General features: G+C 41.8%; 1 protein-coding gene across 1 annotated transcript in view; it reads right to left on the reverse strand.

Annotated features, from left to right (window-relative positions):
* Positions 1 to 23,861, reverse strand: part of LOC126198773 (leucine-rich repeat-containing protein 24-like) — a 188,861-nt gene that overhangs the window by 142,622 nt on the left and 22,378 nt on the right. The window contains exon 3 of the mRNA XM_049935333.1: positions 3,464 to 3,754. Coding sequence (XP_049791290.1) covers positions 3,464 to 3,754 — 291 coding nt within the window. The remainder of the gene's footprint in view (positions 1 to 3,463; positions 3,755 to 23,861) is intronic.

The raw sequence follows: 23,861 nt of genomic DNA on the forward strand, positions 1-23,861 counted from the left end.
AGTCTTCAATACAATGACTCTTCCGTAGAGCACGAGCCCTGACCTCCACGAAAATCTGCAAATGTTATGAAATGGGAAACACACAAAAATGGGCTCTGTCCATCTATGCTTGAATTTAAGTAGCCCCGACGCTTCCGCTGTGGAGGAGGAATGTTCGCATATCACTGACAGTGGCGTGAGAGGTCTTGACAGCGCCCTCATGCGGCTGTGCGAAACGCGGCGGTGTGACCAAATGGCAGCCCGTACCACACTTCCGTTACGATTACTAAAGTGGAACACTCTACTTTAATTGACAGTCCTCTGCTTTATAGAAACTTACATGGAATTCGTTGTAGGTGCTGTCTAGCAGAGTTTCATGTTAAATGACTACGTATCTTAGTTCACTTATTTCATTTTATATTCCTTTTGGATAAGAATTTCTGTTGAAGTACATGACATGACACGTTCCTTCCGCTTGCTTTTTTGTGATTATTTCGTAGCTTGGAAATTTTCCTTGAACACGCTCGTTCATATTTTTTATTATTGTTGTATATTAATACCAGGAAATAGTGGTTATGGTTGATTTTTGTTTTCTTAACAGAGTTGTGTTGCCTAGGAGAACACATTTACGCCCCCACAACCAGTAGACCTTGCACTCCCCAGCCTCAGTGCTGCGGCACCCCTATCAAAGCCAATCTGCATTAATTTTGTTCAGTGATGGAGCTGAAACACTGTCAAATAGAAAATGGTTATGGTTTAACCTGCCTTCGACGAAGAAGTCGTTAGCGACGTGGCGCTCACTCTGGTTTGGAAAGAATTTGGAAAGAAATGGTTATGTCATTCTCAAAGAAATCACCTCGGAATTAATCATTATCGGCTTGGGGAAACCAAAAGTCGTCGACACAGGGACCGCGTGTTCAAACGTCAACGTTGAGCGTGTCGAGTTTCTGACGCCATAAAGTAGAAATAGTACGTTGGGAAGTCTTTCCAAGCGAGTAGAGCAATATTAATCACGGCAGATGTTCTGAACGTGCGTTTGAACGTAGACCAATCACATGAAAGAAGGCCTCCTACGTCACATGCGCGCCATCTCACTTCAGTAGAGAGATTGGATACGCCATATTGGCTTTTAGTTTATATTATAACTAATATCCTCTGCTTTTATGAGATTTAAAGCAACATGGAATTGGTCTCTCGAAAACAAGTTGTTCATTGGCACGATTTGTTGTGATGAACTGATGGTTAATAATTTTCGTTTTGTAACTTGCTAGTTAAAACAGCATGCAGTTTCAAGGCAAAGGTACATGGAAGACCGATCAAAAACACATTTTCTTGGTACAATTATAAGTAACTAAATGCCAATTAACAACATATCTGCGATCAAAACCTTCAGAAGATAATAAAATAGAAAAGGGAGGCGCGTGTTGCGGAAAATTAGTGAGATGTAGTAAACTTTGCAAAAACAGACATAATGTCTTATGGGATAACAGCAATCAGTGATTTTATAATGTTACTTAAAATCCGTCTTAATTGCAATTTTTTATTTATATATGAACTTTTATATATAAAAAATTTGCAATCAAGACGGATTTTAAGTAACATTAAAAGATGTAGTAAAGACAGGTGCAGAGTCAGGAAGTGATATGGCATGTAAGTCTGCAGGCTTTCGTGGCCGTTTTCACTGAAGTTAAAATCTTCTGGGTTATTAGCCCGCGTCATTTTTGTTCCAAAATAATTGACGTTTCGACCCCTCTGCTGGGATCTTCCTCAGGATCTTCTGGTATCCAACATTGTTCTAGCAGTAGTGGACACCAGAAGGTCTTGAGGAAGATCCCAGCAGAGGGGTCGAAACGTCCATCATTTTAGAACAAACATGACGCGCGCTACTAACTCAGAAGATTTTTACTTGTTATGACATGTGTTGCAACACACATTCTTTTTAACTCACCTTCACGTTTTCTAGTAGGTTCTGTGACTTCTTTTTCTTTTTGAGTATATTGTATCACATTCGATGTTAAGTAAATACAAGAGTACTCTCTCTCGATTTACTATACCGAAGAGTCTGCACTACTTGCAGTAAAATACTTCGCACTTTCTTGTTTAGGCTTGTATTTCACAAGTTTTAAAGATTCTGCTACTGAACAGAAACAGGGATCAAATAGGAATAACCTTAATGTTTTATTAATGACTGAGGATGATGAAATAATTTTTGTCTCGTGTGGAAAATTATCACACATTTGTATTGAGCTATTTTTTATGATATTGTTGTAAGCTTATGTTCTTTTAGTGAGGAACTTTCCTTTTGCCTTGTAACATGTTCAGATGGTTCTGAGCACTATGGGACTCAACTGCTGAGGTCATAAGTCCCCTAGAACTTAGAACTACTTAAACCTAACTAACCTAAGGACAACACAAACATCCATGCCCGAGGCAGGATTCGAACCTGCGGTCGCGCGGTTCCAGACTGTAGCGCCAGAACCGCTCGGCCACCAGCGGCCGTCTGTAACATGTTCATGCATATCGAAGTTTTTATTTATGTATACTGCAGAGAGAACGATATGACTAGCAGATGGACGAGGTATGAAATGGGGGACTGTGCATTTTAGCAGAGCTGACCTAGGAATTTTATACCCGTCCATTTCGTTCACAAACTGTGTGATGTGCGAGCAAAGTACAGCCGACAACTGCCGCTGCAATCCGTATACCACACTGAGATACACGTGGCATATGCACAACCAGTAGTTTCTGATCGTTCAACAGCATGTGAATTCGGCATGTTGACGTTCGAATGCACGATGCCTGTGCCGACGGCATGAGGCTGGCTGACTGATTGTAAATTTGAACTGTCATGCAATTCGATGCTGAATCCAGTGTGTTAACACTGCGTAATCACGCTCGATCAAATGAAACATTTGCCCTTCCCTATTATCCCTGACAGTTTCCTTTGTGGTATCATGCAGAGATCGCGGTGCCACACCAAAGTCGATAACTTGAATCGATACCACATAAGCAAGGGCGCGCTACAATTCGTAACTATGTATAGGAAGTGCGACGGAGGACCGCGCCTCCCGTCTCAGCACAGCAGCGCCCTCGTACCGAGGTCAATGTAGGGGTGTGCTAGGACGAGCTCTGCCTTTAATTTGAGACGTGAGCTGCAACAGTCAACATCAGGACAGTGGCAGCTAATTCTTCTGCTGGATTTCATAAAAGTTGAACGTTGTGCTTCAAGAGAACAGTTTCCGATTGTATGCACTGACAGGTGCTTTGAAAGACAGTGATAGTAATAAATTACCCAGTTATCCGGTAGTAAGGAAGCGTGTCATTTACGTAATAAAGTGAACTAATATATCATCTGTTGTAGTTAAGGATGAATGCTCTCTCAGAACAAAGGATCCACAGCTGTGACCGGACGACTGTAGTTTCGTCCGGTCACAACACGCTTCAGGATCGCACAATCGAGCAGTAGAGTGGCTGTCGGACGTACCGCCTTGAGCGTGGCGGCGGCGACGTTCAGCGCGGCGGCGTCCAGCTGCTGGAGGCGGTTGTTGTTGAGATGCAGCGTCTCGAGCGCCGAGAGGCGCGCGAAGGCGGCCGGGTGGACGCGCGCCAGCCGGCAGTGGGAGAGGTCCAGCGTGCGCAGGTGCGGCAGCGTGGGGAACTGGCCCTCAACCAGCTCCGACAGCGGGTTGTGGCTCAGCGACAGCATGCGCAGCCGGTCGTTGCCGGAGAACGTGCCCGGCTGCAGCGCCGCTATCGCGTTCCCGGACAGGTCCACCTGCAGACACCGACAGGCGGCCGCTATTCACCACCAGCTGCGACCGTCCTCAGCCACCGCACATCAGTTCAAATGGTTCAAATGGCTCTGAGCACTATGGGACTCAACTTCTCAGGTCATTAGTCCCCTAGAACTTAGAACTAGTTAAACCTAACTAACCTAAGGACATCACAAACATCCATGCCCGAGGCAGGATTCGAACCTGCGACCGTAGCGGTCTTGCGGTTCCAGACTGCAGCGCCTTTAACCGCACGGCCACTTCGGCCGGCACCGCACATCAGTACTACTAGGAGAGCAGTAAGAGGTAGTGTTCAAGAATTAAAGGGGCAGAAACGCTGAAGAAGTATCAGCGGGTTTCATTCCATGTGGAAACAGATGTGCCTGTGGCTGTATTTGTTTCAAGTAATAAAGGTTACAGCAATCAGTCGCTAATAATGTTTATTGCATCTCCAGATTTCGACTACTACGGGGCCATCTTCAGTGCTAAAAACGCGATTGACAACTAGTTATAATAAGGTAAAATGCATGTAAAGTCGTACAAGCTGTAAATCTGAGTTACTGACAAAATACATACCAGTAAATGTAAGTTAAAACATGGAAACCACTTGTATATATACGTAGTCGCAACCAGACTATTCATTTGCAAAACACACATAAAAAAGTTTTGTATCACCTCGGTTCCGAGAGTTCCGGAACCTGTAAAGAAAATTGGAATAGAGATCAACATAAACATCATTTCCGCCGTTTTCACTGCTCATGAAAACCACACATGGCATGTTGTACCACCATACAGCAAGGCCTTCAGAGGTGGTGGTCCAGACTGCTGTACATACTGTCACCTCTAATACCCAGTAGCACGACCTCTTGCATCGATGCATGCATATATTTGTCGTGGCATACTATCCACAAGTTCATCATGGCCCTGTTGCTCCAGATTGTCCCACTCCTCAACGGCGATTCGGCGTGGTTGGTAGGTTACGTAGTTCATAAACAGCGCTTTTCATTCTATCCCAGGCATGTGCGATAGGGTTCGTGACCGCAGAACATGCTGGCCACTTTAATCAAGCGATGTCGTTATCCTGAAGGAAGTCAATCACAAAATGTGCACGATGTGGGCACGAATTGTCGTCCATGAAGACGAGTGCCTCGCCAAAGTGCTGCCTATAAGGTTGCACTGTCGGTCGGAGGATGGAATTCACGTTACGGCACATTCCGTGACCACCAGCTGCATACGTCGGTCCCACATTATGCCACCCCAAAATAGCAGGAAGCCTCCACCTTGCTGCACTAGCTGGACAGTGTATCTAAAGTGTTTAGCCTGACCAGATTGACTCCAAACACGTCTCCGACGATTGTCTGGTTGAAGGCATATGTGACACTCATCGGTGAATAGAACGTGATACCAATCCTGAGCGGCCCATTCGGCATGTTGTTGGGCCCATCTGTACCGCACTGCATGGTGTCGTGGTTGCAAAGATGGACCTTGCCATGGATGACGGGAGTGAAGTTGCGCATCATGCAGCCTATACCTGCACGAAAAGCATTATTCAACATGGTGGCATTGCTCCGGGCCATAATCCGTAGGTAACCGTCATCCACTGCAGTAGCAGCCCTTGGGTGGCCTGAGGGAGGCATGTCATCCACAATTCCATGTCCGAACAACATCGCTTTGGTTCACTCCGATACGCCTGGGCACTTCCCTTATTAAGAACCCTTCCTGGCACAAAGTAACAATGTAGACACGATCGAACCGCGGTATTGACCGTCTAGGCATGGTTGAACTACAGACAACATGAGCTGTGTACCTCCTTCCTGGTGGAGTAACTGGAAAAAAATGGCTCTGAGCACTATGCGACTTAACTTCTGAGGTCATCAGTCGCCCAGAACTGAGAACTAATTAAACCTAACTAACCTAAGGACATCACACACATCCATGCCCGAGGCAGGATTCGAACCTGCGACCGTAGCGGTCGCTCGGCTCCAGACTGCAGCGCCTAGAACCGCACGGCCACTCCGGCCGGCTGGAGTGACTGGAACTGATCGGCTGTCGGACGCCCTCCGGCTAATGGCGCTGCTCATGCATTGTTGTTAACATCTTTGGGCGGGTTTAGTGACATCTCGGAACAGTCAAAGGTACTGTATCTGTGATACAGTATCCAGAGTCAACGTCTATCTTCAGGAATTCTGGAACCCGAGGTGATGCAAAACTTCTTTTTATGTATGTATTTAACAAAGAATTTCGCCAAACGGTCATGCAGATTGGGAAGTTCTTTTATTTCATTTTCGCTATCAGTTTCGGCAATTCAATATGCCATCTTCATGTCTCATAACCATCTGTCAAAAATTATTGATACTGGCATACTTGGGCCAACTGCTTATGGATGTCGTGAATTCTCAAGCTCTTCCTTCCAAATCTTGACTGCAATTTTGCAGTCAAATCGTCGAAGGAAGCACTTGAGAATTTACGACGTCTAGATACAGATGGGTCCGGTATGCGAACACTGATGTTTTTGAGAGGTGCATATGGGACCTGAAGACGGCATATTGAATTGCCGAAACTGTTAGCGAAAATAAAATAAGTTCTCAATTTATGCGGCTGTTTGCCGAATTTCTTTGTTAAATATTTGACCAGCCGCTGTCGCACGTCCATAATGGATCAACAGAGACACTAATGCCAAAGCCGGGTTCGATTCCCGGCCGGGTCAGGGATTTTCACCTGCCTCGATATGACTGGGTGTTTGTGTTGTCCTCATCATTTCATCATCATTCATGCAAGTGACAAAATTGGAATGAGAAAAGTTGGGTATTTGTACGGGCGCTGGTAACCGCGCAGTTGAGCGCCCCACAATCCAAACATCATCATCATCATCATCATCGTCTAATGCCAAAGGTTAAGTTCACACTGAGGCCGCTATTTACACTTCCAACAGAGCTGGTTTCAGTGTGGACAATTATGTATGAAACAAAAAATTAAAATTTATGTTTCAAACTTTGTTAAAATATAGTTTAGTGTTATAATGTTCCAAATACCAAGTCCTTATGTTCTAGACTTAATATTTTACGTAAAAATGACGTTTTAAGATAAAAATAGGTGGCGATAAATAATAAAGCTAGAAAGCCAGAAATTGAACAGAATGTGCAGTTAGAGCTCATAAATAAGTGGTGCTTGTTTCCAAAACCACACAACAAAAATTAACGCCGGAAGTCACGTTTTAGGAAAAATCTGAGGCGCTAAATAATGGGCTTAGAAACGTGAAAATTTGTTTTCTACTTCCGTTCACCCCAAAAAGCATAACTGAGAGACCACGTCAAGCTACCTCTTATAGTTTTTGAGTAATTAAGTAAAAACCAAGTTTGTAACTAAAGTATACCCAATCGTAGCAGATTAAGTACCTGTAATTTTAATGATAAGAGAATTTGTTAACATGAATGATAAAGATATACCAAATTTGAGATCTGTAGTATTAATAACAGCCGACATTAGTGTTAGTAAAGGTATGGTTCACAGGTAACGATCTACCGTTAGAGGCAAAGTTTTTTAGAAGGCAAAGTTTTCATTCTAGCGAGCTGAAATTTATATGGTGATTTCAAACAGCTTAACTGTATACAAGTAAAAATTAAGAAGTTCCTAAAGTAATCTGTAGCTATGTGATTCAAGATTAAGTGCACGAGAAAGCGGTCGTTCGGAGGTTGCTGCAGTATGCGGATAGCCGTAGACAACATATGTTCCCTGAGCCGTCTGCTCCGGCACCTATGTAAATACTGCCCGAGAGGCAGTAGGAGGGTTCACTTCGCAGTCAGCCACTGTAGGCTCCATGTCTGTTTGCGATAAAAACGGATAGTGAACTCGCGAGGACTGTACACCGTCCTCAATTGCTTAGAATTCGCCAAAGTAACTGTTTGTGTACCGTCCGTTAGAACTACAATTCCGCGTGGCAATTGGTGACTTTATTTCCACTTTTTTGGCGAGCATTAATTTTGAACATTTATTGCAAACTTTTTTGAGTAATTTTAGTCACGGAGAAAGACAGGTAGGAACGTACCGTAGATGTCGCCTGTGAACTGCTAAATATTCTGTTAGAATAGAATGACTTGCTTTCAATTGAAAATATTTAATTTCCAAGTGTTGTGTGGGAGAAACTTTATGCAATATAATTTTGATTGGAACTTTATACTTTTATTTAAAATCAAAGTCCTGAGTCCGCAAAGAAATAGGAGGATAGAAAGTTTTCTGTCAGTGGGCTGGTCCAGAATGTGTCTGTGCAGACTGGAAACTAAGGTCAGTATGTTTCCAAATGGTTCAAATGGCTCTGAGCACTATGGGACTTAACATCTTAGGTCATCAGTCCCCTAGAACTTAGAACTACTTAAACGTAACTAACCTAAGGACGTCACACACATCCATGCCCGAGGCAGGATTCGAACCTGCGACCGTAGCAGTCCCGCGGTTCCGGACTGAGCGCCTAGAACCGCGAGACCACCGCGGCCGGCAGTATGTTTCCCTTCGCTTTCTGGCTGACCACTAAATTACGTGCCAGGCTCGCGTGAGAAAAACAGCGAACAAACAAATTAGAAACTTTTACTCGTCGCCCCACAAACATATATTTACTTTATTTTACAATTAGTATATTTTATAATTTTCTTTATTATTTTATACATCAAAAAATTTATGGCATAAAACAAAAGGTGACTGTAATAAAACAGTAGTTAATATTTTACTGTTACACATATGAGGTGGTTACTGTGTGAGCTAGGCAATGGCATCGGCTATTGTTGTGCACTTTACAGATGAATAAAGTTTTAAAAATACAGAAAACGTTCAGAAGACTTAAATTAACCCTCTAAATACCGCGTGCGTCAGTATCATGAGTTACCGCGCGCGGACCGGGTCGCCGCGTTTACAAAATGGTACCATCCGTATATTTTTGTGAGTGTAATGTAATGGTCACAAATAAAGTAACATTTGGTTTAACTTCGGTACCAATTTACGAGATAAAGATAAATGAATATGTAGCTATGCTATCATATTATAATAGCAGCACTTTTGATTTCATTAACGCGTAGTACTGAATAATTACAGTACGAACCATATGTAACAACAACGACGCTGTGCTATTGTACATATAAGTACATTTTTTTCTGATTTTTCGATAAACTAGTGTAATTGATGTTCTGATTTCATTTGTTTTTTGTTTCATGTCATAGTGTTAAGAAAACTGTAAACAAGTTTCAATGTGAATATTAATGTTTATGTCAAATGTCAAGCAATATTGTAATATAATTGAAATGTAACAAATGTTGAAACTGTTGTAAGATGTTTAAAATTGTAACTGTGAGTCTGGTCCATACGTAGGCAATGTATTAGGGTATGTAGAATGCAAAACCTCGGGTGAATACCCTGTCTGTAAGGGAGCGGTAAAAGGTGGATGGCAGGCGAGCGCGGGAAAATGCGCACGGGCACTGCGCGGCACAACGGGCTCAGCAGTAGTAGTTGGAGTTTGGCATTGGTCTGAGCAACACCTTCTGGAGCGAGGAGGCTCTCCTGGAAGACGTAGTTTCACTGAGCCTCGGGTATGCCGTTCCAACGCCCACACAGCATGGCAAAAGTCCATAGGCACTAAATGGAAAAGTATTGCGACGCAAAGAAGAATTAAAGTGTCGATACATCAAGAGCCATAGCTGTGATTGTATGTGTGCTCTGTGCCTCACCATCTCGCCGCTCGCCGCTCGCCAACCGCCGCATCGATACAAGCAGGTTGAAACTTTTGGTACTGTATTCGTATGGACCATAGAGTGAACTGTTCAATAATAACCTAAATTTTAACAGAACTTTCCCCTCATTTAATTATCCTCACAACTAACCTAGACAGGGCCCTTTCCAAATGTTGTGCAATCCGAGTGTCCCGAAATGAAAAATTAAATTATATGTTAATAATAATTACTTGCAGACCTAGTTATGTTAGAATGGTGTTTAAAGAACTGTTTTGTTAATGAACCACTAAATGAATAACGAGGGTCTAACGAAGTTGAAAGATAACTTTAATATTGATATAGTAATGAAGTTTAATTATTTCGAGACAGATATAAAGGTATTTAAATGAGAAGTAAATAAGATAAAAAGAGTAGTAACTCATATACCGGAAATCTTGAACGCATTATAATTTCAGTAATCAATTTTTTTGATATAGTGATCATAACAGTTTCAGGGTCCCCCCCCCCCCTCCACCCCTTTTATTCATTTGAATTCTGAAGTGTTCTAAATTGGTTTGACCAGCAAAAGTTAAAGTCAATATAAAAGCCAAAATTTATCAGTGTTTTATCTTTATTAAAATTGTCTACTATCAGTTCAATAGATTTTCTGGTTCTAAAATTTTACTATATAATGCAGTGTTACTACGTGTTGTTTTGCATGAATATACACCAACTTGTACAGGTAAGAAACGTAGTTAATGCCTAATTAGGCTGGCGACCGTATTGTTATCAAATTGGTAGCATCTTCAGTGTTATTTTTGGCCCATCTTGACGTGTAATTGCATTTTGAACTTACTTGCAGGATCATTGTTATTACAGAGTGGGTGTAAGTCTGATTTGCCACCGATCAGGTACACGCGGTCGATATCGATACAAAAATCTTCTCTCATAAGGTGAACCCCGCTCACTTACCATAGTACAGGCTTTAACGAGTATTGTGTGCCCCACGCGCACGTTACACATACACATGTATTTCTCATTTAACTAAAATTAATCACATTATAAATTACAGCATACATAAATATGAAAACACTAAATATCAATCAATAAAAAAATTTTGCATGTCGAACAACAAATATATATATATATATATATATATATATATATATATATATATATATATATATATATATATATATCAGACTATCGAGAACCAACTAATACTGAATCGAAGAGACCATCGACTGAAAAAAGAGTAGGTCCGTGCCAGGAACATGGGTCACACAGGAATAATGAGACTTAATGTACGTTGTTCGACATGCAAACATTTTGTGTGTAAGAATCACTCAACATGCAAAGTATTTTGCTATTGCGGTGGTCGAAGAGAAGATGGGGAAATGGAAGCGCAGAGTGATTGATATATATATATATATATACTTTGACGATTTCTTAAGTTTTTCACGGTATTTGTAGTGTTCTTCAAGAATCTCGAAAGCCATATTTTCCAGGAAATCGAGTCTACTACGTGGTTGGCCATCTTTTCGTTTTTCTTGAAGTCGAATAAAGCGAACACTTGTTGCCAGCTGTATTTAGTCGCCAACCTCGGTGGCTGAGTTGTTCTAGGCGCTTCAGTCCGGAACCGCGCGACTGCTTCGGTCACAGGATCGAATAATGCCTCGGGCATGGATGTGTGAATGTCCTTAGGTTCGTTAGGTTTAAGTAGTTCTAAGTTGTAGGGGACTGATGACCTCTGATGTTAAGTCCCATAGTTCTCAGAGCCATTTGAACCAATTTTTTTTGTATTTATCCGCCCCCCCCACCCCCCACCCCATTCTTGGGGTGGGTTTTCCCGTTTCTGTTTCTTTATCTCGCAATCAACTGCAGATAACAGGAGGGTGCTTTTTTCTTCTTTGGTGTATAGGACACCAGCGTACAATTGTCCGATAATCCGAATAGCGAACAGCCCCTTTCTCGGGATTTCAGATCCAGAAAGCCTGAGGGGATTTCGTTTTTATTCTTTTTCATTGTGCCAAGAAACGTTACACCGTTCTCCAGAAGAATCTGCGCCAATAGATAGCCAGTGTAGTAGCTGTCGGTGTTCGCATTTCTGTGAGAACCTAATATGGGCTGAACCAGACGCTTCACTATGTCGAACGGTTGGTTGGATGAAAAGTAAGGGCCTCCCCCTTGTTTGTGGCAATATATCTCAAAGCTTTGCACAAGGCACATAATTTCAGGTAGTATTTTGCCGGCTTGGCAGGCATGTATTGGATGAAACTACATCGACCTCGAAAGCAAGGTAGCGTTTCATCAGTGGTCACAAATTCTGAGAAGGATCAATCGATTTTACAGTTACTTTCAAAGTCCTTTTATACCTCCCTAATGACTGTTAATTTATCACACGTTTCTGGTCCCTCTCTCATCAAAACTACTACCTATCAGAGGAACATAAAACTTTTATTGGAAAACGCAGCTCTGCAAGCCATCATCCCTGTACCATCACGTTTCCAAGCTCTTCGGGCACTGGTGAGGCTACTTTTGTTGAGAGCGATTTAGAATAGAACTCCACAAACAGCTTTCATTTCCGAAGAAGAATTAAACCTAGAAACTCTTTCCCTCGTATATTGAATATCATATCTCCGTTCTGAAATATACAGGTTTTTTGTGTAACCAACAATTTTGTCAAGCATATTTGTAGAAATGAATCTCATAAACGCATCCAGTTCCGAGAAAAGATTTCTGTCCGAGCGGGCCGGATCTGGCAATACTTTTACAATGTTTGTCGATTCCCTTTTATTCGACAGAGCTAATGAATTGCTTGTACAAACTGTTTCCCCATCTTTTCTGACGTAAAAACGGTAATCATTGTCTTGAATATCATCCAGGGGATTGGAGTGTTCGTCCCCGGATTGTTCTGAGTAGCTACTGTGGCAATCCACTTTCATCGGCGAAATTGCTTTGTGGCTCTACCACTTCATCTTCGTCCGCAGGCAACCCACGAAGTATTTGAGGTATAACTTCACCATGTATATTGTATATTCCTGGAAAATCAAAATGGAACAAAGGATTGATTACGTCCATTACACTTATCGCAATATGCAGCGACTGTTAGCACAAACAGCGCTAAAAGCAAAGGGAGACACGACAAAGTAAATAGGTACACGATTGACCGCGCTTGGTACGGAGAGCCACCTGTGCAATGTTACGAGTTCCACGGAGAGTTTCTCACTGATTATACTCGGAAACACGAGATACGTAAGTGAAATACTAGGGGGGAAGGGAGAACATGGGAATTCCTCTAAACAGAAATTGAGGGGACTAAAGACTAACACGTACTTCCACGAACACTGGTGCTGCGCCAGCCGCGGTGGGCGAGCGGTTCTAGGCGCCACAGTATGGAACTGCGTGACCGCTACGGTCGCAGATTCGAATCCTGCATCGGGCATGCATGTGTGTGATGTCCTTAGGTTAATAAGGTTTAAGCAGTTCTAAGTTCTAGGGGATTGATGACCTCAGAAGTTAAGTCCCATAGTGCTCAAAGCCATCTGAACCATTTGAACTGGTGCTGCGGCGCTCTCTGTTGTCGCCCGGTATTTGTAGGGTTAATAGTATTTCCTGAAAATGAATTAATAGTAAATAAAAATAAAAATCAATAAACGGTGCTACTGGTTAGTTCACATAATTACCACCAAGTATATATTTCGTCTACAACTTTTCTTCTACCTCTTTTCCTCAACGTTCGAGACTTTATTCTGAAAAACGTACAAAAAATTAACGATTCAAGGTTTTGGCCTTCGCTGGACCTGGTTGCTCTCACCTTACCAGTAGCATACGAATCATGCGGCGGAAGACTGGGCGTCTTTTGAGGAGACCCAAGAATCGATCCAACTTTGCACTTGTTCATACGATGTGTGACCAAAAAGTACCGAGCGGTCTAAGGCTCGGCAGTCATGGACTGTGCGGATGGTCCCGGCGGAGGTTCGACTCCTCCCTGGGGCATGGGTGTGTGTGTTTGTGCTTAGGATAATATAGGTTACGTAGTGGGTAAGCTTAGGAGCTGATGACCTTAGCAGTTAAGTCCCATAAGATTTGAACATTTTGAACCAAGAAGTAACCGGAATTAATTTCACGGGCTTTATACATCCGATTTTCAATTATTTTATCTTGTTGGTACCCACGTTCCTATGTATTTTCCAGCTGCAGCTCTATTGAATATTTCGTGTACTGTTCACAGTCGAAAAGGTTATACCTGTTTTCGAGTACTCGCCGAAGTTTTATTTCGAAAAAGGCGAATCAAAGACTTTACATAACATTTTGCTTTTAAAAATCGAATAAAGTGCTGCACAGCATTCGAAATGTTGACAGGCTTTCGGCAAATCTGCTATGAGTAAGGCTAGAGTTTGCGAGTGGTATAAACGTTCCAAAGAGGGTCGAAAACACGTCGAAAATGACGAGCGCCCTGGACTCGCTAGCAATGTGGAAGTAGTAAAGAGAGTGGTTCTAAAAAAATGCCGAATCACCTTCAGAGAGGTTGCTGATCCCGCCATATTCTTTGGCTCAGGACAAGCAATTCTTTGTGGTGTTTAGGGCAGCAGAGTTTGTTCCGAAATTTTCCTATTTCCACTAATAACGACGTCGCGTAGACATCGAACAGGAAGTGCTGAATGAAATCGACAAGTATTTCGAACTTCTAAAAAAGGTTATAACAGGTGGCAAAACATGGGTACACGGATATGACGTCGAAACCAAGGCCCAGTGGTCGAAATGCAAATTCCCTGAAGAGCCTCCAAGACTGAAAACAATTCGACAAGCTAGATCACATAAGAAAGTCCATCTCGCAGTTTTCTTCGATTACCATGGAATAGCGTACCATGAGTTTCTGCTCATGGTCGTACGGTCAACAAGGAATACTACATGGAAGATTTGCGCCGTTTTCTTGAAGCAATCCGAAGAAAACAACCAGAATTCAGGCAAAACTTTATGGAAGTTGTTTCATGATAATGCTACAGCTCACACCTCAATGCTTGTTCGTGATTTTCAGGCAATAAACAGAACTGAAAACCGCCATGTTGCCTCAGCCACTGCATTCGCCGTACCGGGCCCCTGCGGCTTCTTCCCCAGGCTGAAAATAACTATAAAAGCATGTCGTTTGGCCACCATTGATGAGATAAAAACAGATACGCTGAAGGAACTGAGCACCATAACCAAAAGTGAGTTCCAGAAGGGCTTCTAAGACGGGAAAATGTGCTACCACATGTGTATTATATCTGAGAGGCATTAGTTTGAAGGGGAAAAAACTGATGTTGATGAACAAATAAAGATTCTTTAAGAAAACCATAACTTTATTTTTTGTTTTCCTGATCACATGTCGTATGACCGGAAGCGTTCGTCAGCCAGGACGTGTACTATTCATCGAAAAAATTCGTCGAGGGATAAATGTATGGAGAATATAGTGAGTGAGATAGGACTTCCCATTTCAATGTTTCCAAGTATGGTTTTACGGGTTTTACGTTGCAAAAATATCTCTATCGCTGTATTGCGGCCGTTTATCTTTCAGTACTTGGTTCAGACGCCTCAGTTGCTTTCAATAACTATCTTCTGTGATTGTTTCCGTCGGTTTTAAATAGCTTCGGAAAGCTCTCTTGCACTGCAAAGCCGATCTTCGGCGTCAAAATCACTGTTCCTGAAGGGCTGAGACCAATCTCTGCTCGTTCTTTCACTATTATGTGCCTCACGATAGTGTTACTCAGCATTTCATGTACGTCAGCAGCAGTTTTATTCATATTAAAGCAGAAAATTAAGGCTTCCTGCAATTGACGAGAACTGGGCACGTAAGGTGAAATATTTATTCGAGAATAACTTTATGATGCAATCACTGATCGATCAATACTCGTACATTGATTGTGTTACGCTTATAAAAGCCTAAGCTTACCGTATGTTGCTTACGACCTAACAGCTACAGCACCACTTATCGCTACTGCCATCTACTGCAAAACAGTGGAAGCAAAGTTGTAGACATTATATAATTGTAAAACTCTATTAGTTACAACTACCTTTTGTTTCAAGTACATATTTTTTTTAACGTTTGACGCAATAAATAAAAAGATAAAACATACGAATTGTAAAATAAGGTTAATACAGGTTGACATCACATCACACATATAAAGAGGGCGCTGCAGAATGGTACGACGTACATTGAAGCCAGCTGTGCTGTAATTGTAAACAGCGGCCTCTGAGTGGACTGAGTCCTTGACGTGAATAGTGCAGTTGGGACTATGTCTACACAAAAGCAGTTTTAATGTGTTAACTTACATTTACTGGTATCCATTTTACCACTGACGCACATTTACTTCGTAGGTCTATGAATTACGTATAATAAGGCATGTATGCTATGTTGTTGTAACTTTACATGTCTTTTAGCACTGAAGAGGGCCACACAGTGACCGAAATCTGGATTTGCAGCAAACAATATTTGCGACTGATTGCTGTGCCCTCTACTACAACAAGTGTATCCAGTAAGTGACTCGCACTGTTGCTGTCGTGGTCCTCTGTCGGATGACTGGTTCGAAGCAGTCCTCCACGTCGTCTACCCTGGACAGGTCTCTTCGCCCAACCTACATCCATTTTAACTTCCTTACTGTAGACGATCTTCGCTTTCCCATTGCAGTTTTTACTTCCCCCCTCCCCATCACAAACAAACGCAGACACACACACACACACACACACACACACACACACACACACACACACTTACCTTCATATCAAAACTGACGATTCCTTGATGCTTCTGCATGATTCCTTATTTAAGTGGTACAATGAATTTCTTTTTTCTTCTGTTCTATTCACTACCTCTTCATTAATTATCTAATCTAACTATGTGATCTTTGTAATTATTCTGTACCATCACTTTTCCAAACGCTCTACTTCCTTCTCATCTGAACTGAATAATATCCAAGTTTCGAATCTTTGCAAGGTTACACTCCGAACACGCACGTTCACCACACCAGCACAACGTTTGCATATGTAAAGTCTCGGAGATTAGGATGAAGTCGGGTGTGTAGGTCATTCCGACTGCCTCCATATCTCTGAGACTACACCCACCATTGGTCTGATAGCTCTTGTACCTGCTAGTAGCACTCATGTCGGGGAATTGTAGGTAAACATCATCAGCGTATACGTATTCTTTTTCTTCTAGAACTTTCTAAAGTATCTACTGATATTCCTTTCGATGTTCGCGCTATTTGAAGCAGTTTTTTGAATTGGAACATTGCTTGATAAATCCTGGGAAGTAATTACTTCAGTTATTCGTGTTTCTTCAATGTATTTCAATTTTTGTTTGCTACATATAATGTGAACGCTAACTTTTCAACATGTTCAGTTTTGCACTGTGAACCAAAACCGGGTACACCAGGTGGAGCAAACCCATGTCGCGTTTTAAACAAAATAAAAGAAATAATAATGAACCACAGACAAAGTGCCACAAACGGAAGTTTTAGAAGCTGAGATAATTCAAGATGATGCCACTGAAACCAATGTTCTCCAAGACAATGATTCTCCCTCTTCTACTGAAAATTTTCCACAACCATAAGCTGAATTTGCAGTTGTTAATGGGCCTGGAACTTCTGGCACACCAACGTCTTTCTCTGCGTCACAAATGCTACTAATGTCTTCTCTAAGGTTGGTTCGGAAGAAAGTGTGAAGAAAATCAGCAGTAGGAAAATAGGTGAAACACTAATAGTGATTTTCTCTACGTAGAAAAATTATTTTTAAGCTGAAGGAAAAGAAAAACTCAAAAAGAAAACGTTTTATGAGGCGTAGGCAAATGGCCCAAGTTATAAAGTAGGCAAAAAAAAGGCAGTTAGAAAGACTAGGTAGGCTCAGAAAAATTGAGCTCAACATACAATTCATGCATATCTTCTAATGAGACTCTTTGTCGAAGGAGGGATCGATCCAGTGTCTACCTTGTCGTAGCTGAGTTCATGAACAATGTTCCAGTGGAATAAAACAACTACTTTTATGCGATTTCTGTTCTTAATAACACGTATTTTTTTATTAAAGCGAACTTTGCCTATATTACTCTAATATTCTGAAAATTTAACCTCCAGCCACTTAAAGTGTTTTTAAAATCCACGAGCTTTCGGCTGAGTACTCCTCGGCCATTATCAAGGGGTGACTGTCTTTTGGTTGCGGTTACCGCCCATACACAGCAGCACTGGCTTCTGTGACGTCACGGAAGGCAGTGAGGCTGCATATGGAATGTAACGGCAACCAAGAGACAGTCACCACTTGATAATAGCTGAGGAGTACCCAGCCGAAAGCTCGTGGATTTTAAGCCACTTGAAGCGGTTGGAAGCTCGAGAGAATTTTATCAGCACATATCACCGCGGAACCGTCAATTCGTGCACTGGATCATGCATCCTTATATTGAAGTTCTCGGTCTACAAGCCGCGTCATTTCGAATAAAACACTCGAGCTCATGATAGCTGTCTCCGCCATCGTCTTTAAGAGTTGAAATCACAGAATGCCGGTGCTGACGCGTTGTTCTGCTTATATGGATGTAATGGCAGCTGCTGGAACCTGCCAGAAAGAGCCGGAGAGGCGAATGAGCGGAAGGCAAGTCGGGCAGCTCCTAGCAGCTCCATCCCACTGCCATACCGAGGCCTACGAGAATGACAGGCCGCGGCGCGTACGTCACGAAGGTAGGCCTGCGCTCGCTCGATCAACTCAGCAGATAAAATGGTTTTCCAAACCTGTTAACTCGTGACTGGGTGTGTACATACTAATGAGAATTGCATCTTCTCCTTGAATCTGCTATTTTGAAGTCTGACTGATTACTAGTCATCCAACAAAATTTAAGATGCAAATGATAACGGATTTGTTTTGTAGCATTTAGTCTCGTCTGCGTAATAGTCCTCATTTCATACAAGATATGGTGCCTTATGCAACTGATAATTATTTTGGAATGATTTTGATTTTATTGTATCCCACTACAGCAGTAACACTATTAATAGACCTAGGACTTCCTATTGTTGTGGAACAACTAAACAATAAAAGTCCCTAATAGTGGATTCCAACAGAAGTTGCAATTCTCGTTTGTACATATACACCCAATTACGAGTTAACAGGTGTAGAAACGCTGCTTGTTGGCTGAGCTGAGCGAGCGAGCAAGCGAGCTCGGGCTACCTTCGCGACGTACTCGCTGCGGCCTGTCTTTTTCGTAGGCCTCACACCGTACAGAGTGACGTCACATGGCGCGAACGGATGGCTCCACGTTTGAAACCGCCGCTTTCGCGTCCATATATGCGCTAAACCTATGGCATTACTTCTATACTTTCGCTCGATGTCCAAAACCCAACCCCATGCCATACTAGGTGTATACCACAGGTCTCTGTTAAAATTAATGCTGTGTATTCTAATTTAGCCCGCTTCTTTGATAACAGAATCACGCTATGATGTTGTTCGAGCCAAAACTCTCAGTTTTTCAAGCTGTATTTTATGTCCGTTTTGTAGATACTGTTCAGCCACGGACGATTTCTCAAGTTCCCTTTGTTTGATAAGTCGTGAATGCTATGCACAACTCTCGGCAACACTGGAATGGTTTGACTTATGTAATTACTTCCACATTCACAGGGGACACCATACACGCTAGGAACTTGGAGACCTACGTTGTCTTTAACGGGGTGTAACGTATCTCTTATCTTGGAGGCAGGCTGGAATATTGCTCTCAGTCCATGTATCTTCAACATGCACCCTATCTTGCTAGTATTTGCCCCACAGTACAGAAGGAATGCAACTGGCTTAATATTTCGTTATGCTGAGACGGTGTACTTTAATCTCAAAGTGGTCTAGTATCATGTTGTGGGATACATAACAGATCTCACTCATTCATCAGTGAAAGTAATTTGTATGAACTAAAAGTTAATGTACCCTGTTTTTCCTTACTTCCTCCTACTTCAGTCGCACTACACATCACAGACAGTTCGACTCGGCAACGTTGCTTCCGATTATTTCCTGATAAATTGCGCGGCAGCAAACCGATAACGGTGAATAGAATCTAGAGCCATACTTTACCAGTAAGCTTCTGTAAAACGGAGAAGTCGATCTCGACTACAGATTTTCAAATGAGAACATGGTAAAATATTAGGATAGGATAGAGAAAAGAGCTCCTCTCTGAGCACCGTTTCGCTGATATTATCATAAAAAACTCCTCCTGGTGTCCCGCCAAGTTACACAACGGCAGCCAATGGGAACTGTCGATGGCACACAGCGTAAGTTAAATCTCATCGCTGATAATGCCATTACTCGAGTCTAACGAGAGAAGTTTTCGCGGTTGATTCTCAAGGTTGTCTTTGGTGGCTTTAACTTTGTTTATGTCCTGATATTATCCACGTTAAACAAACGTGGTAGCGGTTGTGAAAATAATCGCTATAATCTTTTAAAATACAGCACACAAAAATGAGAAATGCTGTCCATAGCTACATATTTCGGGAGTTAAGCTCCCATCATCTGTCTGTCTGCATTCCACCCTGCAAATACATGCTCCCAAAATGCACATAACATAAATTTAAACTATTCCAGAATTTATTTTATGACTATTTTTACGAATTTTCAATGTGTATGTATGAAGGATTCACCGCAGGCAGACAGATGATGGGAGCTTGACTCCCAAAACGTGTCACTACGGAGAATATTTCTTATATTTGTGTATTGTGTGCTAAATATATTTAACGTTAAGCTACACTTACGTTACTCATTCAACAAGGCATAATCTAGTAATGAGGCTTTTGACATGTTTCTGGTGTTTCCGGAATGTCATCAGAATGATCTAGAAGTAAAGCGGGACTGTGCAGAGAGACCCTGAACGTCCATGTTCCCCACGAAAAGTTTTTTGGCGATTCGAGGCATGTCGCTGCAATGACCCATTAATTATTGCAACAAACATCTCAGAGAACATGACAGAGAGGCTATAAATGCATGTGTAGTTGCCGCAGTTAATTTCCATTCACATCCTTTTGGGACTGCAAGGCAAGCAGAAGTAACTTCTGGAGATTTCTACACGATAATTGATAGGTCCATATCACATCTAGATTTATCAGGCACTACAGAAAGAGTTGAAGTTTAAACCACGAAACTTTCTGATTGTAAAACCATAAGAGGCAGGCTCACAGGCAAAATGATTGATGAACTACAGCAGTATTATGGGATGGCCATTATAAATAATACTGTGGGTTTGTTGAAAATGAAACAGGCAGTATGCGTTACTTTCTTCCACAGACCACAGACTGCCAACTGATTAAAAACCAGCACACCACCTTTGTCCTCCTGTACCTGATTCATGGTGCAATTACCGCAATGCCCAGTACTAAAACAGTTCGTACAGCCTTAAACGTTAACCCCATCAGAAGTCATGGATATAAATGGATATAATAAAACGTATTTACAGAGACCTGGCAAATACTGAATTACTGAAGAAGTGTCTGCATGATCGGACTCAAAATTGCAATGAGTCGTTCAATAATCTTACATGGACTCGCTTGCCAAAAAATATTTTTGTTGGAATGAAGACATGAAAGAGGGGGGGGGGGGGCAGTGAAGCTGTTATTGCCTTTAATGATGGCAACATTGGTAGGGTGAAATTGCTACGTCATATGGGAATTAATCAGGGAGCAAACTGCATCAGAGGACTCGAACGGATGGTCAAGGTTTGCAATGATAAAGCAGAGTATGCAGCACAGTTGGCCACTGAGGAGTCCGGAAAGAAGAAAAGAAGAAAAAACTTGGAAAAAGTTCAAGAGGATGATATGCAGTATGGTGCAGAGTGCTTCTGAGTGACTAAAAATAAATAATTAAGCAAAAATTAAGTGAGTTATATTCTTTTGGAACTTTAGAAGCTGTTCCCGAAAATTTACATTTTCTGTTGTATTTTTCCCTAAATCTCGGAAACCACATCGGGTAGAGTATTCAAATTTTCAGGGAGCAATAACATACATATCCTGAGTCTACTGAACTAAAATAAGAACATAATGTTTTGGATAATTAAAATTATTTAGGATACGTACAAAAAAGTACACAAATTTTAATCGTGTAATTAAAAAATTGTACTTGCGAAAGCATTGACTGAAATGCAAATGTTGTTGTTCAGTATACTCAGAACATACAGTTTAATGTCCTGCAAAAGTTTCATGTCAATGGCTGCAGTGGTTCGAGAAATACAGGGAAGCCAAGTCACTTAATTTAACATTGTCGAGATAGGGCGTTCCAACTCCCCTTAAGCGAAGATGATCTGTAGTCATCCCTTAAGCGAAGATGATCTGTAGTCATGAACTGTTTTCTGCAACTAGTATGTAAATCAAAAGTTTGAACCTTATGACTGGCGTGATTAACGTCCACATAGCTTACTACTGATCAGAAGGCTATTGGTCTGGAACACAAATATATGGTGTGGGCTCATCCATGGTGAAGTTACCAGATTTTACTTTTATGAACAGTTAAATGAGTACTAGTACACTGAATGTGTCCAAGTTGTACCGACAACACTGGCAAGAAGATGTTTCACTAACAGCACGGCTGTTAATGTGGTTGCAGCTAGATGATCAGGCGAATATTAAATTATACATTTACATGGTGACGGGGTGATTGAAAAGGACCTACGATCGTTGTCTGATTTGACTCGCCCTTTATTATTTCTTACGCATGACGTATGAAACATATTGTGTATCAACAGTGTCCTGCAAAGAGAGATTATATGAAAGGCAAAATTCGCAAAACATACCGATCTTCTTCCAGTTGCAGAGATACATCGATGTAGTCAAAGAGCACAAATTAGGTCAAGGTTGTGTTTACATGAAACAGGAAAGAGTTTTTCACTCACTAAAACAGAAATATTTAATAGTTTCTGTATGTCTGAGAGCTGCAAATACTTTTTGTTCAAAGTAAGATAAAGGTTTACAGTTGCTGTAACACTTAAAAGCAGATACAATCGTGCAAAAAATGGTTCGAATGTCTCTGAGCACTACGGGTCTTATCAGCTGAGGTCATCAGTCTCCTAGAACTTAGAACTACTTAAATCTAACTAATCTAAGGACTTCACACACATCCATGCCCAAGGCAGGATTCGAACCTACGACTGTAGCGGTCGCGCGGTTCCAGACTGAGGCGGCTAGAACCGCTCAGCCACTTTGGCTGGCTACAATCGTACAAACTTTTTACTTTTTTCTTAAGTATTGTTCAAACCGTCAGCTCCCGGAAGCATACTTTTACATCATCAAAATGACGCGAACTACAAAAAAAAAAAAAAAAAAAAGTATGGGGACATTTTTTTTTCATTTCTGAGAACTTTTCAATGTTCCTAACTTTCCCCATGTTCCCAGCTCAAATTCTGGAGTTGAACTCCTTTTATCGATGTTGTAGACGCTTTCATGTAAATTATGATTCATCATTCTGTACCTTTTATCAGTTTGCTTACCACGCATTCTACACAAAATGTAATGGGCTTTCAAAAAGAAACGAGACGGAGGCATAATTACAGAAACCAGAACATGTATGTTAGAAGTATTGACGCTGCCTGTTGAGACACTTGTCCCAAAGTGACACAAGGCGGTGAATGGCTGTCTCATAACATTCCTGGGCCTGCTATGTTAAACAGTTCCGCACGTACAGCTGGACGTCGTCGTCCGAGGAGAATCGGAAAGTTTATGCTGGCGTTCTTCTTTTGACCAAGATTGCCCCCTACTGATTCACTTCCTGCAGCACGTAACGACAGCTAATGCCCAATGTTACTCACAAACCTTCACTATCCTTTAATTACAAGCGATCAAATCAAAACGACCAGGCAAACTCACCCGTGGGGTCATTCTGCTCCACGACAATGCAAAGCCTCCTACGGCCAACACAGTCGCAGCACTCCTACAGAAATTCAAATGGGAGGTTCTCGGCCACCCTCCATACAGTTCGGACCTCCCTTCCTGTGATTATGCCATTTTTGGTCCCCTTGAAAAGGCTATGAGTGGCAAGCGATTCACCTCAGACGACTACGTCCAGCTGTACGTCTGGAACTGGTTAACATCGCAGACCCGGGAATGCTATGAGACAGCCATTCACCGCCGTGTGTCACAGTGGGACAAGTGTCTCAACAGCCAGCGACAATACTTCTAAAATACAGGTACAGGTTTCTCTTATTATGCCTCCGGATTGTTTCTTTTTGAACGCCCCTTATAGATTGGATTAAACTATTTCGAGAAAAATGACGTGTACGGTAAATTTGAATCAACCTATTTATTCCACAAGATAATGAAAAGAAAACTGCAGAGGGTAATATTGGCAAATTTTACCCCTACTGTGAGTGAGAAATGAATGTCTTTAGTGCCCCCAACCATGTCACATCACAGTTGCACAGAAGGTGTAAGTGGTATTCCAT

This window comes from Schistocerca nitens, chromosome 8 (assembly GCF_023898315.1).
Source record: "Schistocerca nitens isolate TAMUIC-IGC-003100 chromosome 8, iqSchNite1.1, whole genome shotgun sequence".
Lineage (NCBI taxonomy): Eukaryota > Metazoa > Arthropoda > Insecta > Orthoptera > Acrididae > Schistocerca > Schistocerca nitens.